The 17,378-nt window shown below is 40.1% G+C and overlaps 1 protein-coding gene across 6 annotated transcripts in view; it reads left to right on the top strand.

Moving 5' to 3' along the window:
- Nucleotides 1-17,378, top strand: part of PRMT3 (protein arginine methyltransferase 3) — a 112,123-nt gene that overhangs the window by 56,170 nt on the left and 38,575 nt on the right. For 5 of the 6 annotated variants that reach the window (XM_005305334.4, XM_065592575.1, XM_065592577.1 and 2 more), the window contains 2 exons: nucleotides 750-828; nucleotides 12,287-12,474. In XM_005305334.4, the coding sequence (XP_005305391.2) occupies nucleotides 750-828; nucleotides 12,287-12,474 (267 nt within the window). The remainder of the gene's footprint in view (nucleotides 1-749; nucleotides 829-12,286; nucleotides 12,475-17,378) is intronic. The other variant, XM_065592578.1, reaches the window with a different exon arrangement.

The raw sequence follows: 17,378 nt of genomic DNA, 5'->3' as shown, positions 1-17,378 counted from the left end.
GAATACCACCAAGTTACAGATGCTAAATAACATAAACATTTTCTTTTTGGTGTTTATCTCTTTGATAGTCATTTTATTGTGATTTCCAGTTTTAAGTGGAAAGGAATTTTCCTGTCTTGTATTAATTTTGAATTACTATACAGTCAAATCAACACACACAATTCATCGCTCCTGAAGTTCAACAGATCTGATTTCTAATCCATGTCTAGTTCCATTGGCTAGTTCCAAGATTTCTTTTGGAATCCTATTTAGAAAGTAATGTAAATACACAAGTATACCTGTGTTGCCTGAAACTTAATCAAAATACATTAATTTAGAAACACTTTTGCAGTTGTACGTTACAGGTATATTTTAGAATTAGTGTGCATGGAATAGTTAATGTATATAACTTCTAATTTAGCAGGTCTTTTAGCCATTAGAGAAACTCATGATGCTCCTCTATGTAACTAGAACATTGCTGTAGGAATACTATTCAAAATCAAAATTGAGGAAAAACATTAATTTTTTGTAAGGCACTCATACTCTGGTCATGGGGACTATATAAGAACCTAGATAGCTCTTCTCTTCTAAGCCTTTATCTTTAGTTGCTAATAACTTTATCATATAACCTTTGGGGCCTGAAAGTTCTCTAGTGACTCAATAGGAGGAGATGATGTACTGGTAAAATAACAAATATTTGCATTGACTTGCAGATATAGAAAACAATTCTTTCTAAACTATCTTTTTTTTTTTCTTCTTTCCACGTACAGGGCTATTTCCTTCTCTTTGAGTCTATGCTGGATTCTGTCATTTACGCAAAGGACAAGTACCTGGCAGAGGGAGGCTCAGGTTGGTTCAGAATTCTTTTTAATAAATAATCCAACTCTGGGGGGAAACCAAATGAACCTAAAGGCTTACAATATGCTATGCATGGCTGAGAGAGTTCAGTCGAAGTGAAAAATGTTTCCATTAGAGGAAGCTTCAAGGCATTCATTTACCATAGAGGTAATAGAAGAGTATTAGATGGGATTATTCAGGCCTTAAAGTTAATGGTGTTTTCAAGAACACTTTGCAGTAAAACAAAACCCTGGAAGTTTGTAAATAACAGGGTACATTTGCAACCAGAAACTGCATGCCACTTCATTTTCACCTATGTAAATCCTTCAGTGTGCTATATGCAGTCTTTCCCAAGACCTGTTTTAAGGTTGAAAAGTATATTAACTTTGCTTAGATTATATGCCCTATGTACATGGAGAACTAAAGCTGGTCTATTTCTGGAGGAACTTAACCATTTGGGGGTGCAGTCATTTAAATCTACCCAGGTCCATGCTTCAAAATAACATTTAAGAAAAACACACTTTTCCCTCTCAATCTTATTTTTGCATCTGCTCTATTTGGATGCGCACACTACGCTATTCTGAAGTAGCCCCCAGCTACTGAATTAGGAACTACACTAAGGGTATGTCTTCATTACCCGCGGATCGGCAGGTAGCGATCGATCCAGCGGGGATTGATTTATCTAGTCTAGTCTAGACGCGATAAATCAACCCGAGTGCTCTCCCATCGACTCCTGTACTCCAGTGCCGCGAGAGGCGCAAGCAGAGTCGACGGGAGAGCGGCAGCAGTCGACTCACCACGGTGAAGACACCACGGTAAGTCGATCTAACCCTTACGTGTTATTCATGTAGCTGAAGTTGTATAACTTAGATCGATTTCTTTCCGTCCCCCGTCGAGCCCCTTTCCCCCTCCCCCTCCCCCTCCGCAGTGTACACCAGGGCCAAGGCTTTCTAGTTCAGTTCCTTAATTGAAGTTTTAGTAAATCTGCCCTGTCACCACCTTTTGCACCCCTCCTCCCACTGCAATTATGTATATATTCATTCATTCCCAGGATGCTAGTTAATTTTTCTGACTGCTTTCAATTCTCCTTTCTATTACCAAAATTAATTTTGGGGATTTTTAATATTCCCAGTTTTGCTTTTCTAATAGAAAATGGAGTCACTAGGTGGCCACTTATTCACAAATTAGTTACATGCACAGATAAGTGGCTTAATTAAAATTGTGCCTAGCCAGGGAAAAGTACAGGTCAGTTACCAGATGGGCTTTCAGTATTTCAAGAACCCTGGGTCTGTCTTTGAGTGATACCATATATTATCTTAGATTAAATTAAATAAACTATGAATCTGTTGTTATGTTGTTAGTACTGCAGTTGTAGATTGGTAGTTGTGGTTATTTATATGCTAGTGTTGATCCATCACCTATTTGACAATGAAGTAACAGTTTTTTGAGAGGCAAGAACCAACGTATTATACAGAGTCAGAAAGGTTTTTAGTGTTAGTGATCTTGGACAGCTGTCCAATATAAAACTGAGCTGCCTATAATAATGATAATTGGTCCATTGCCTCATCAGTACAGATTCAACAGAATAAAAGTGTTGATAATGGTGTTCTTTTTCTTTACTTGTGGACAATGCAGAACCTGGGAGTATTTAGGGAGGTGTTTGAAGGAAGGGGTGGCTTGACAAGCTGCCATAGGGAGGACATTCAGGGAGAAAGGTGTGAAAATGACAGTGGTGGTGGGGGAGAAGATTAATTGTGTATCAAGACTGTTATAGTTGGTGGTGGAACATAAGTGTAGAGATGTGATAAGAGGCTTGGTCTCAGAAGTATTGAAGGGACCTTGAAGAGAAGCCTACATCTTATGTAGAAGGCAAAGGGAAATGAAGGGAGGGGTTCAAGTAAAGGAGAACTGACGTGGTTGGAGTGGGCATGGAAATTATTGAAGGCTATTTTTTGAATGAAATGGAGATGGATAATGAAGTCTTTAACTTCCCCACTACCCACAAGTTGTAGTAAGGACTTAGGAATTAACATATGGATCAGACTTGTGATCGGTCTAGTCCAGTATCCTATGGCTGACGGTGACAAGGATCAGGTGTTTCAGAGGACTGTTTAAGAAATTGCATTAAAGAGATGTGGGATAATCTATATTGCATTTTAGGTCTCCTCCTAGTCCCTTGTAGTTAAAGATTGGCTTAAACCCTGAAGTATGAGGTTTATCTCTTCCAAATTTGTTAGCCTTGACTATTATAGCACTGGATATTCTTTTTATTCATATAAATGCATAATCTTTTTTTAAATCAATTTTGCTAAGTTTTTGGCCTCAGTGACCCATTATTAATGAAGATGGTCAATGCTCAGGGCATGGACAAGAGTCTTAGTTGTCTGGACAGAGAGGAAGGTTTGGATTTTTGGGTAAGGGGCAGAAGAAGAAATGACAGTTTTGGATCCAGCATGGACCCTTGAGGGCTCAGCTCTTCCAGTTCATCATTTAGCAGTAAGACATTCCCTGGGAAATATCCCACCCTTTTCCACTCTCTGACTTCACCACCTCAACCAAGCTTTACAGTCATCATTGCTGTGTACCGTATTAAACTGTTTGTTTAAAACTTATAGTGTGTGTGTGTGTGTATTATATAGATATAGTCTTTTGTCTGGTGAAAAAAATGTCCCTGGAACCTAACCCCTTCCCCCCATTTACATTAATTCTTATGAGGAAATTGGATTCGCATAACATCGTTTAGCTTAGTCGCATTTTTGAGGAACATAACTACAATGCTAAGCGAGGAGTTACTGTACTCCATATGCTAAGACACTTGGACAGGAAATAAGGGTAACTGACTTAGAAGGGGAAAAGAAAGGAGCCACAAAGGTAACAAATAAGAGATGCAAACCAAATTTTGTGCATTAAGTTTGAAAGTGTTGGCATTAATTTTTGGGCGTAAGCAATATAGCAGTAAATTAGAGAAACGATGGTGGGAAAATTGGGTTTTAAGGTAAGTAGTTAATATACTTGGCACATATAGAGACTTTCCTAGGCACAGGAAGCATTATGAAAAAGGCAAGGATTATAAATGTGGCAATGTTTCATGGTTTTTTACACATACATGTTTATCCCAGGGAAGGTGTGCTCTTTTTCTAGAACAAAAAAAACAGAGGTGGGTTGGATAGACTAATTTTCCCAATTTAAGTGGTTTTGGTAGTAATAAAATGGGTGCTATGAATAAGTCTTTAAAATATTTCATACTGTTCCTGTGATACTGTTGTCTAGACTATGCATTTGTGTACATTTTCTTAATGTAAGATTTCTACCTCTCTTAGATTTCATAGTGACCTTTTCTATTGCAGCTGTTCACATTGTTTTTGCATGTTGTACTAACCATGCCTGTATTCAGTTTCACTACGCTGACTTAATGATTGGATTAATGACTTTGTAACAGCGCTCACTGCAGTGCTCTGTTTTGATTGCAATGTGCTATCATGCGATTAGAAGCGCAGCAGCAAAAAAAGCACTCTTGTGGATATGTGTGGAATTCAGTTATAAAGCTGAAGATTACACATGCGAACAAGAAATTAGTGTTCCTGGGTTAAAGAAAAAACATAATAATAATATGTAGTGTTGCTCCAGTTTAATGCTTTTTGATTTACAATAGTGCAGAAACTCCAGTCAGAATTGGGATCCAATTGTGTTAAGCTTGCTGCAGAGACCTATTAATAGGTAGTCCTTGTCCTGAAATGTGTAATGTAGGTACATTACAGAATGTCAAAAATCTTTAATATAACAGTGGCATTTAGCAATGCTTTTTTCCCCCTGATTGCTCCAAGCACATCTTCAAACACCAAGAAATCTTTGACCTCCCATTTAACCTAGCATACTATCCATGTTGAAAAAGGGAGATGGTATGTTGCTCTCCATCCGCACTGCTGGAAGGATTGTTAGAAATCTGAGCCTTCCACTTTTTCCTCAAGGGACAGAACGTGCTGGTTCAGCAGCAGTCCTAGGAATTCTCTCATCCTTTTTTCCTCAAAGTGATTCCATATTATTCAACCTCTGTCTGTCCAGCTCGTTTAGCTAGCTTTTAAATAGAATACTTTTTCCTTTAGGCATTGATAATCACTGCTCTTTTGCCAGCTGGTATGGAAGGTGAATAGGATGCCTCTGAGACAGACCAATGTCACCCCATAAATCAGCCAGCAGGTGGGGTTCAGGCAGCAAAAGATCCCTACTCTCCATAGCACAAAAAGGTCAGTTCTTCAGTATATGTGAATAGCAGTAGAACTAAAGACACTTCCAAACCCAGACAGCTAAAAGTATAAATCAGTTGTAGGATGAATCTTTCTGGCCAGCCTTCAGCTAGAGGTACAATATTAAGGTTCTGAACTTTGGAACACATTTTATTCTTGGATCTCTAACCACTTTACAAGGGGATAAGTATTAGGGTCTCTATTTTGTCAAATTTCCTGATTTTGAAAGAGGTTGTGACTTGTCTATAGTTTTTGCAGTAAGGCAGGCTGAGCCTGGAATGGATTCTAGATCTCCAGTTTTATCCTTTATCAATTAGATACTAGCTGCCCCAACTTACTTTACAAGCTTACTAGTAATTGATGGCAAAATATCTGGGGTGATGTATGTGACTGGTTCCCCTCGGGGTGCCACCTGGAACTGGGGTACCACTGAGCCTGCCTGACCCACCAGCCTGGCTTCCATTTATACTGTACTGCTGTAACAGGCCCTCAAGTCCCCACCAGCACACATACAGGTAGGGACACACTCATCTGCAGCTACACATACGTGGTGAGATCAGCTCTGCATGGTGAGGCTCGGCTAAATTCCTAAGGCACGCACACTCCTCTGGAGCGTAAACCCAAAATTATACTGTCTTGCGCTGCACAGAGAACTGTACAGCGTAAGCACGTGAAATTTGCCCCCTCCCTCAATGTGGAGAGGAATATACACCTCTTTCTGCCCCAAGTTATGCTTTCCACACACTAGTTTTAGACAAAACAAAACAAGTTTATTAACTACAAAAGATAGATTTTAAGCCTTTATAAGTGATAGCAAACATATCAAAGCAGATTACCTAACAAATAAATAAAACTGCAAACTGAGCTTAATACACTAGATAGGTAGGGTAGGGATTAGCAAATTCTCACCCTGAGTGATAAACAGGCTGGCAGATTCTTAAGACACGAGCTGCCTTGGCTTTTCAGCTTGGGTTTCCCAGGTTTTCATACATAAGCTAGAAATCCCTTTAGCCTGGGACCATCACTTCCCCCCAGTTCAGTCTTTATTCCTCAGGAGTTTCCAGGTGTGGTGTTGTAGGGAGAGTGAGGTCCCATCATGATGTCATTTTCTCCCTTTTATATCTTCCTCCCACTTGCTGAAAAGCTCTTCTGCTGGGTCAAAGAGTTCCCATTGTGTAGTGCTATCTCTGAGAGGTTTCTTTTATACACAGTTCCTGGGGTAATCGTTGTGCTTGTGTGCATTTTCTCAATAAGCCAATATTGTTTGGCCTTTTTACTGTTGTACCTGAAAGGCTGCTTGTAGGGGTTTTCAACTTTGCAACATGTTTCAGTAACACATACATAGCCAAACTTCATAACTTCACATACGACTTCACATACGACAATAGCACATACAATCCAATGAGATATTAATGTCTAGCAGATCAAGACTTTTAGAATGATACCTCACAAGCATACTTTGTACAAAATCCTAATTACATGACAGTGGTGAATGTTGGGATGCCAGGGTGTCTCAATATGTACAGAATATACACCTCTACCTCGATATAACGCTGTCCTCGGGAGCCAAAAAATCTTACCGCGTTATAGGTGAAACCGCATTATATCGAACTTGCTTTGATCCACTGGAGTGCGCAGCCCCGCCTCCTCGGAGCGCTGCTTTACCGCGTTATATCCGAATTTGTGTTATATCGGGTCGCGTTATATTGAGGTAGAGGTGTAATACCTTTATTTGGAAATGAAAAGTTCTTGTTACACAATGCCTATCTGTTCATTATGCATAGCTTTTTTTTCTTGTTCAGGCATGTGTTTTCCCATAAATTTGGATGAAATACACAGCGATTGTGAGTGGGCTAGGTACACAATCTCCCTTTTTTGGGGGGGTGGGGGCGGGGGGAAGGAAAAGTCATGTTTGCTTGTTCATGACCAGATGACATTATTGTTCACTTGGAATTATTTCTATATACCCTGAGGTTTATAGTCTCACCCTTTAATGTCCTGAAATTTGTGAGGCATTGCTAAGGGATAAAGGATTTCCCGTCTTACTCTGTTCACCACGTGAGCTGTTACCAGTGACAAATGATTTCTGGGCAGTGAGTCGAGAAGGACACAGATGTCAAAGCTATGAATTTGTGAGCTGGCTGCTGAGTGCTTCTGTCCAATCAGCATTTTGTTAATTTCACCTGTGAGATGGAATAAGTATTCAATTATAGCTTCAGTCAGAGAAAACTAAATGACACGTGTCAGGATTGGATGGGAAAAGGTTAGGAGTGGGTCAGACAGAGGTGGGGAGGGTTTAATTTTTAGAAACAACAAGGAGGATGGGGAGTGAAACTGACCAATATGATTAAAGACACTTATTTTAAATATTTACAGACCTACTTTCCTATAAATCATGGGATAAATGGGGTGAAAGGAGAGACTTTAACTGATAGGAACTTGTGTCGTTTGGATGATCTAAGTATCAGAATCAACATTTACATCTCTGGCAAAAGCTCTTAATTTTGTAAAGCACTAAGATACCATGGTGATGAGCATGGTATAAATCCATAGCCACCATGGGATGTGTAATTATTACAGATAATTTGGAAGTCAAACATCCATTTAGGTCCCTTTATAAGGGTATGTGAAGTCATGTTGTTACCAAATGTAAGAATTTAAGTCTTACGTTGTTGCATAAAATTGTTAAAATCCCATTTGCAGGATAAGATTAAAAACAACTTAAGCATAGCTGTACCTGTTCCTGCTATTTGGGGGGGGGGAATCTTGAGTCTTGTCTGTTTTTCCAGAGATGTTCCTGTTCTAAAAATCATTACGGTGGGGAAATCCCCAGTAACTGCAGAATCTCTTTTATGGTCTGAGCAATATTATAAAAGGGCAAATAGTTCTACAAACAGTGGCACATGTGTTATCGTCCTTTGCCCATGTGTCCTGGCTGTGGAACACTGTCTTGTACATAAAGTTAAACAAGGCTTGTTAATTCATGTTTGGTTGATAAACTAAAGATGATTACATTTGGGCACTTAGTGTTTACCCTCCAATTGCTGTTTAGAGCTTACTCTAGGCTAATCAATCAGAAGTTTTGCAGCTGATTTAGAAGTTTGGCACACAGTGGAAGTAATTTTAAAGCAATTGGATGGCAAACCTGTATTATTTCAGGCTTAACATACAAGGCAAATCATCTCCCGTTGACACAATGGCTTAGAACTATGGACCCGATCAAGGTAGTACAGTAACTCCTCACTTAAAGTTGTCCCGGTTAATGTTGTTTTGTTATGTTACTGATCAGTTAGAGAACATGCTCGTTTAAAGTTGCGCAGTGCTCCCTTAGAACGTTGTTCGGCAGCTGCCTGCTTTGTCCACTGCTTGCAGGAAGAGCTGCCCGTTGCAGCTAGCTGGTGGTGGCTTGGAACCAGGATGGACTGGCAGCCCTCTTATCAGCTTCCCCTATGTTCCCTGTGCGGCAGCCACCCAGCAGGCTATCAGTTGCCGGCAGTTCAGCTGTCCCTCCCCACCACTGCCATGTGCTCCTCCTGCCCTCTGCTTTGGAGCTGTTCCTGGGACCCTCCTGCTTGGTGTGTGTGGGGGAAAGGAAGGAGGGGGCTAATGTCAGGGTGTTCCCCTGCTCCTGCACCCTGCTTACCCCATCTTCCATAGAGCAGGGAGGACACACGACAGGGCTCAAGACAGAGGGAGCTTCCTGGCAATAGCTGCTGTCTCAGCTTGCTGATCTACTTAAAAAGGCAATGTACTTAGAGTGGGGTCAGCAACTTAAAGGAGCAATGCACATCTCTCTCTCACACACGTTGTGTGTCTCTGTCTGTTTGCCATGCTGTCTCCCCTCCTTCCATTCGTGCTGCCTTGTAAAGAGTGAGGCTACAATATGTTAACCCTTGAGGGCTCAGCCAATTGCTAGTTCATTTAGCAGTAAGGTATTCCATGCGAAATATCCCACCCTGACTTCACCACCTCAACTAAGCTTCACAATCATCATCGCTGTGTTAAATTGTTTGTTTAAAACTTATACTGTCTGTGTGTGTGTGTGTGTGTGTGTGTGTGTGTGTGTGTGTGTGTGTGTGATATATATAATATATAAAAAAGTCTTTTGGTCTGGTGAAAAAAATTTCCCTGGAATCTAACCCCCCCTATTTACACTAATTCTTATGGGGAAATTGGATTCGCTTAACATCATTTCACTTAGTCGCACTTTTCAGGAACATAACTACAATGTTAAGCAAGGAGTTACTGTATTACATACCTATTGCAGGTTGCCATTTCCTCCCTCACACACTACAATCCTAGTGCCACCTGCTTGCTAGCATGTCCTTATATACTGTACCACACTATTGCTAAGAGCTGCAGGATCTGGCCAATACACACACACACACACACAATTTTGAGAGTACCATCACAATATTCCCTTCCTCTGCTGGGCCTGGAAGCAAAATTCCTAATTGTTTTGGAACCCTTCCTGCAAACCTTATTAGCCAATTCATGGAACAGCAGTAACATTCAGGACATTTTGCTTGCTTTGTCCGTTAGTTATTACATAGTCTGCATTCTCATTGGGGTGTTCCTTGTGATCCAGGAGGAGGCTCGGAATGCTGAGAGGCAAAAATTAACAAAATGCAGTTTGCAAGACTCTCTGGCACAGACCAGCAATAGGGGAGCTTTGAGAAACTGCAGCCCGTTGTCACTTGCTCCAGGAAACCACTCACAAGCCAGATGCTGGTTTTGTGTGACAGCTGTCAGGTGTGTGGAAAGCAACTGATTTGTTGCAAACAGTACATGTTGGGCTGCTGCCCTTTTAGCTCTCATCATGTTGCCTTTTCCTGTTGAGTTAATCAGAGCTCTCTCTTGGAAAAAGTCAATAGCTTTGCTTCAGTTTCCTCATCTGTAGAGTGGGGATGATAGTCTCCTAATCAGTGGGGTGTTAGAGTAGTTAATAATTAGATTTTACAAATATTGTTAATTAAGGCTATTTAAAAGCGCTAGCCAGAAAGTATAGTATCTGTTAAGAATATTACAACATGTTTGCTTATTTATGTAGAACTATTTCCAACTGTCAAAGACGATGCTTTCTTACTGAATATTTTGTATGAAAGAGAGTGGCTTCTTTAGCAAAGATGCCTTTTTATTTATTTTTTTTTAAACTAAGGAGGACTTCCTTTGGAATAAACCTGCTTTTGTTACACAAAAGTACCTTTCAGTTTACTATTGCGCTTCAGTGGCCTAATGGATAAGGCATTGGCTTTCTAAGCCAGGGATTGCAGGGTCAAGTCCCATCTGGGGTGACAAATTATTTGCGGGGAGGGATAGCTCAGTGGTTTGAGCATTGGCCTACTCAACCCAGGGTTGTGAGTTCAATCCTTGAGGGGGCCATTTAGGGATCTGGGGCAAAAGTCTGTCTGGAGATTGGTCCTGCTTTGAGCAGGGGGTTGGACTAGATGACCTCCTGAGGTTCCTTCCAATCCTGATATTCTATGATTCTACTATTTCCTCTTTTCAGTGTATTAAAAAGAAAAATTACATAATCTCTTTGTATATTTGTCTTCCTATACATTCCCCACATCTCACTGATTCCATCATGCTCATTCTCATAAAGCTTAAAATTTCAAGTATTGAAGATGAAATCAATTTTACAGTTAACCAGATGTTGGAAAAGAAAAGAGAAACCTAGTTTGAATTGTATTACCTTTTGTCGCACTTCTCTGTAAAAACATTAAAACGGTAAAGTGCCCTGCAATGTGTTTACTACTTATATTTAGACAAAAAATGTCCGGTTGTGTGTATTTATTAATGATAAATCCTCCAATAAAGGCTTAACATCTCACCAGTGGCAAGTAGGAAACTTCCCTGTGGGGAGAATCCTAGCCATCTATTCTGCAAAAGGTAAGGTGGTATTTTAACTTCTAATTCCAATGTGAGGATAACCTTCCGGCTGATGCAGTGCTGTTCTCCAGAGACTGCAGACTGCGGTATCCAGTGCTACTGCTGTTCACAACTTTTCCAGTCAGCAACGGAGTGAAATTGTCACAGAACCAGTTTCACTTCTTAGCATATGTGCAGTGTGCTTCAAGTGGCACGTGACCAGGATTCATCGTCAAATTCAGTCCACTGATTGGATCATTGGCTTCTCCGGCTTGGGTCGGGTGCTGGCAGAGAGTGCGATGTGAATGCTGGTCCATGACCTCCCACAGTGAAACTGGTGAACTGTTAAACAAGAGTGTCAGTCACCCACTGCTGTTTGGGAAAGCGATAAGCAGAGACAGGTGCTGGTCCTATTCATGGGAAAGGAGCAATCACAAATGGAAGTTGCGGAGTGGTAGAGTCCCAAATGGAGTGTGTGTGGGAAGAGACTTCTTGAAGATAGGAAGAAGGGGGAGAGAACTCCTCCTCCTTTCTGGCAGTCAGAAGGTATTTCTTAAAAATGCCATCAAACATCTATCAGCCAGAAGCTGATATAAAAGATAGACAGCACTGCAATAGGCATCACATCATTCTTCCCCTTTCTGGCGGAGGACATTTCATGAGGGATTTGCCCTTTGACATTGCTAGTAGGTTTGCTTCAGTTTTCCTAAAGGCCTTTGGCTAGTAGCTGCCTGGTAAATTTTCAGGCTTTGGTATACTCACTTATGGGTAGTTTCAGCATAAAAGCCGAAGAATGCCCTGTGGCCCAGGGCATTCTCCATGGAATGTTTGCCCTCCATATCCTGACAACATGGTTCAACCATAGAGGTATCTTCTCCTGAGGCATGTTGCCAAGGTAGTGTGGGGAAAACTTCATACAGGCAATGACTTGTTTATACTGCTCTATATACAATCACTGAAATGTAAGTACAATATTTATATTCAAATTGATTAATTTTATTATTATATGGTAAAAATAAGAAAATAAGCAAATTTTCAGCAATAGTGTACTTTGACATTTATGTATTTTTTATGTCTGATTTTGTAAGCAAGTAGTTCCTAAGTAAGGTGTAACTCAGGGTTACTCAAGACACATCGGACTCCTGAAAGGGGCACAGTAGTCAGGAAAGGTTGAGAGCCACTGGTCTAGCCTATCCATATTCTGTGGCTAAAAGGCCTATGAAACTGTTTGTTGGTTGGATCCCTGTGAAAGCACTAAAATCAGTTCCTTTTTTCATTTGTTGCTCATTTAAAAAACATAAGAGCATCTGAATTCTCATTCTTTTTTCACCTCTAGTCCTTTCTGTTTGTTACAGTCTATCCAGACATCTGCACCATTAGCCTGGTGGCTATAGGTGATAAGAATAAACATGCAGATAGACTAGCTTTCTGGGATGATGTGTATGGCTTCAACATGTCCTGCATGAAGAAGGCTGTAATTCCAGAAGCTGTTGTGGAGGTAGTGGATCCAAGCACACTTATATCTGAAGCCAGTGTCGTTAAGGTACTGTACCAAATACCTCTATAAAATAAAAGCACACTAAAAAATGCATTCTTCAGGTTTTTTATTTCCATTCATAAATTCTCAAACATAACTATATTTTAATATGAAAAGATTAATAAAGCATAGTTAATCTAGAGAAATCCTGGAACAAATGCAACAAGGTGTTCACAGCATTAAAATGGCTTACTTTAAATATCAAATACTAAGTGCAGATTCTAAAGTCTGTTTAGGAACTTCTGGCTCCATATATATTAAAGTAGTAATCTTAAACTTTTTTTTCCTCTACATCACTTTCCCTACTCCAGGTCTTTCTTCTGCCCCCCAGATCAGAGGAAATAAACTGGTTATATAATTTTGCAACTTTAACTTGCTACAAATTTCTGACTTTCCTGTCAGCTTATATCTTCAGGTTCTCCTGAGAACCAGATTGTGCTGTCTTTTCATAGTGACAGTGCAAGGAGATGAGTGATTACAAAGTAAATAGCTTTCATTGTAAACAGATATTGTGATTCTTATTTCATACTGATTCATTTAATATTGTATGTCTGCTGGCTGAGGTTAAATTCTAGAACACTCACTTGTCTGAAATTTTAATGTGTGCGCTGAATTGCACGTACAGTTCAAGCCACCTCAGTAGGAGAAAGGGTTGCCAGGAAAGAAGTCTTGGTTCCTGTTGGATGTAGATAAAACAGGCTTGTCTGTGGGCAACTGGAGAGCTTTGGTGAAACACCATCCACCCCTTCTTGTTTTTTTTTCCCTCCATCCTGGAGAAAAGAGGCTATACTTCAGCAAGAAATTTTAAGGTTGTAAGGAGGCAAGACAATCCAATTAGGTCCATGTTCTCTGTTTTCATTAAAAGTTGTTGCTGTCTTTCCTTCAAATATTTGAACTCTTAAAACCTATGTTAATTAATTTCTTCTATAATTTCCGGGATAGTTACTTCTGTAAAGGAATTCTGTCCAAATACTTCTAGTGCCCAAGGCTCCCCTAGCTTAACCTTGTATTTGATAAGAGACGAATGTATCTTGTATTTATAAACTTTATGCCAGAGGTTAAAATATGGCCAGCGGGCTGGCTGTCTTGATTACAAGTGTTATACTTGCTGAATTATAACCTATCCAGGATGAATTAGCAATGACTTCAGAATGTGCTGGTATGCTGCCAACTCAAAATTAACATGGAGCTATGGGCAGCTCCACAACAGCCTGAAATACGTTGCCTAAGCCAGTTTTATACAGCCATATGTCCCAATATCATGTTGGGGATGTGTCTATATAATTACATCCAGGGGGAAAAAAAGGTAAAAACGTTAAAGTTTCAGAATTAAGCGCTCAGAAGTTAGGAAATGCCAGTAGCCAGTGTAGCCTTTATTTGCCCCCCTTTTGTATTTGCACCAGGAGACAGTCTTTGATTACTTGATCACGTGCTATTTGACCACCTGCCTCATTCAGTGCCCAGGAAAGATCTTTCTTACTGAATAAACAGCTATTAAATATTTAATTCCATTCTCCTTATTCTGTGTGTTCCCATGCTTTATTTGCTGCTCCAGGCCCTGCACTGAATACAGAATTATTAATTTCCTCTTGGGCTTTTCTTTGCTGCTGTCATCCTAATTGCTTGGCGTTTACAGATATTATTGAATTTTTCAACATCCCTGTGAGATGGAGATGGTGGTATTATTCCCATTTTACGCATGGGGAAACTCAGGTATTAGTTAAAGCCAAAATTGTCTAGTGTCCGCTAACTTTGGGTACCCAGATTGAGAAGCCTAGGGCTAGATTTTTTCAGAGTACTTAGCATTTTATAGCACCCTTCATAGCTCCAGAGTAGAGTTCTTGCTGATGCAGTTGAGTGCTCAGCACTTCTGCAAATCAAAGTCCAGGTGTGTCTGTCTGGATAACACAGTGGCCACCTATGAACATTTTGGTTCATGTGTGTCAGAGACTGGGATGTGGACAGTCATACTTAGTAATTAGAGCAGGAATCAGTAGCCAGGAATTGGAGCCCAAGGTCAGAGCTGGAGTCAGAGGCCAGATGCCAGCATGAAGGCTCAAAGCCAGATTACCTGTAGTAAGTCAAGGCAGGAGCAAGGCTGGAACAAGCAGAAGCAGGACCTATCACAGCTGCTGCTTCTGGGCTTGAGAACTAGGCTGCTGACTGTTCTAACCACTCAGGCAGTATAGCCAGTTAGGCAGCCTACTACAGGCCAACTGCACTTGTTAGGTTGCCTGGAGACTGGTTCTGTTGCAGTGCCTGATTCCTGACAGTGTGATTTGCCCAATATCACACAGGAACTCTGTGCCAGAGGCAGGGATAGAATCCAGTTCTCCATGGCAGTACTGAACTGCCGTAAGTATTAGCCCATCCTTTCTCTTCCTGCCTTAATTCTGGCATTTCCTAACTTTAGAGTTCTTGATTTTGCAACCTAATGTTCTTATAATGTAGTATTTTGGGATGTAACTTCCTAACCTCTTATAACTACATCCTGTAGAACCATTCCGACCCCCACATGAGTCATTAGCAGGGTTGGGATCTTTAGATCTGCAGGATGGGTCATCTGCCACTTGAACTAATGGAATAGCTGGTAGCAATAGAAGGCTGTTCTCTTTTCTGAACCTGCCACAAAAGGGGGATGGAGACACATTTTGCCAGTGAGTTTCACAGTTATTTGTTAGACAGTAGAGGAATATTGAAGCTTGAGGAATATTGGGTTCAATTTTAGGTTTTCTAGGGGAGTGTTCTCTAGTGGTTTTAGACCCTGCTCTTGTCTTTCTTCCTGTTCCTGACCTTCTCCTTCTTACTGTTTTCAGACCTTCTCTGATCTTGCTTATGTCTCCCCAACTCCTGTTCCTGTCCTCACCCTTCTGCGTTCCAATGTAGTTGTTTGCTCCTTCTCTTCCTCCTTCCCACCACCAGCTGAGGGGAGGAGGGAAGGGGGCATTGATAGCACAGGAGAGGCTATTCCTTCACTCTCAGTTCATGTGCCTGGCAGCACCTCGTGTGAGGAGCTGTGTCAAAAAGGCCAGCTTTGCCCCTGCAACCTAGGGTGGAGCTTGCTCTGTGAGGATGGTGCAGTTTAGTCAGTGCTAGAAAGCTGTGGGGATACAGCATGCTCAGTGCAGACAGAATCTTTGGAAAATTTAGCTGCCCAACTCCAGCAAGTCTCTATGTGAGATTTATTCCTAGGCTTATAATTTTGGCATATTTGGGTGAATTTTTACATGGTTAACAAAAGGCGCATCTTTGATACAAAGGCCACCCCCTACCAAATTTCCTGCTCCAAAAGATGGAGGTACTGGTGCTTTTTATTGAAACCACTGAAGCAATGTTTAACGTGGACAAATCAGACACCTGTTCTGGAAAACTTCAGCCTGAGCAGTCTTTTAGGATAAGTCATAACTGAAAACAGGTAGTGTCTTAACTGTAGGTGTTGCTCCTTACTCTACCTATAACAGAACACTAACACTATTTCTGTCATATTACTGAACACACTAGTCTTAAAGTTAAATATGTATTTACTCTATCAAATAGTGCAGTAAGCTCTTTTTAATATATACCTTTAGGGACAATCATTGTCTGAGCTGTATAAGGTGGCCAGGGTATCCGTTCATAAAATAGGCCTGTCATCATACAGCTCCAATATAATATAAAAACTCTTTTTTACAGTTTAAATTTATTCTTTTTACATAATTTTTAGTAACAATAATATCTTTTAAAAATAAATCCATAAATCTTGAGCTCCTTTGTTTCTTAGTGTTCATTGCACAAGCTGTAGTAAAATTAATGAGGGAAGCAAGAATGACATTACAGGTAAACAATTTTAATCAGTAACTGTTCCACATAATAAATGGATTTAAAATATCTAGGAAATTATAAAAATGTTCCTATTCATCATAAGATTATTAAAGGAAATAGTTTAGTACGCTTTCCTCACATTAGCTGTTCATTAATTTTGAGTATTGCCTGTTAGAATTGGGTTCAGAAAAAGTGTAAAGGGTGTACAGCATTGAGAAATGGTTTGAGTATTACATGATCAGCTAAACTATAGAAGAGTATGGGCATTAGAAGTGTACTCTTTTTAAACTCAGTAAAATGTTCAGTTATCCTTCGTTCTTTTCTAAAATGTGCTGGCCGTGCTGAACAAATTTTGAATTTGCTGTAAGTAAGCAAAACAAAAGAATCCGTATGATGCAAAAATAGTGCGGTATTTTCTGAGCTATGACAAGATTGAATATGTAACGTGGCTCTGTTAATAATGGTATTGAGTTTTCTTATTATTTTCAAATTTTTAATTCACAGTATGCATACAGCATAGCGGGTCGCTACAACGGAGGTTCCCCATTAGGCCTTGTCAGTATTCCTAAACTGTAACCTGGAGGACTGTTTGTTTTTTTTCCCAAGGTTTGGAGAGTAGAAGTCTCCATTGTTAACCATTCTTTTCTGAACCTGCCAACATTGGTGCCATTTAATAAGTTCTTTGAGATATGGGCAAATGTCCATGGAGAGCTAGACTGAAACCAGCAACTCATTCAACTTAGGCTACTGTTGGCCAAGACATCCAAATGGGTATAGTCTACATTACTACCAGCCTTAACAAGACTTCAACCAATGGTGAAAGGCTCCATATCCCAACTTCTATTTAGTGTCTTTCTTTATGTTAAGTTTAAATGTTTGGGGATGATTGTTATAGACAAATCTTTGTGGATTGCACAAATCTTGCTTAATTATATTATAAAAGTTCTACGTTTTTTTTTTTTTTAAAATTCTAATAGGTAGCATTGTTTACTCTTTCCAACGGATGAGTTGAATCAGTAGTGTACTATGAGTTGTCTTTTTTTTTTTTTTTTTTTTTTTTTCAAGGGGGGTGTAGTTAAGTTCATCTGAGATGTATTTTTTAATTCCGA

The sequence above is a fragment of the Chrysemys picta genome, chromosome 4 (assembly GCF_011386835.1).
Source record: "Chrysemys picta bellii isolate R12L10 chromosome 4, ASM1138683v2, whole genome shotgun sequence".
Taxonomy (NCBI): domain Eukaryota; kingdom Metazoa; phylum Chordata; order Testudines; family Emydidae; genus Chrysemys; species Chrysemys picta.
The sequence above is the reverse complement of the archived record's forward strand: the minus strand, read 5'-3'. Positions and strand labels throughout refer to the sequence as shown.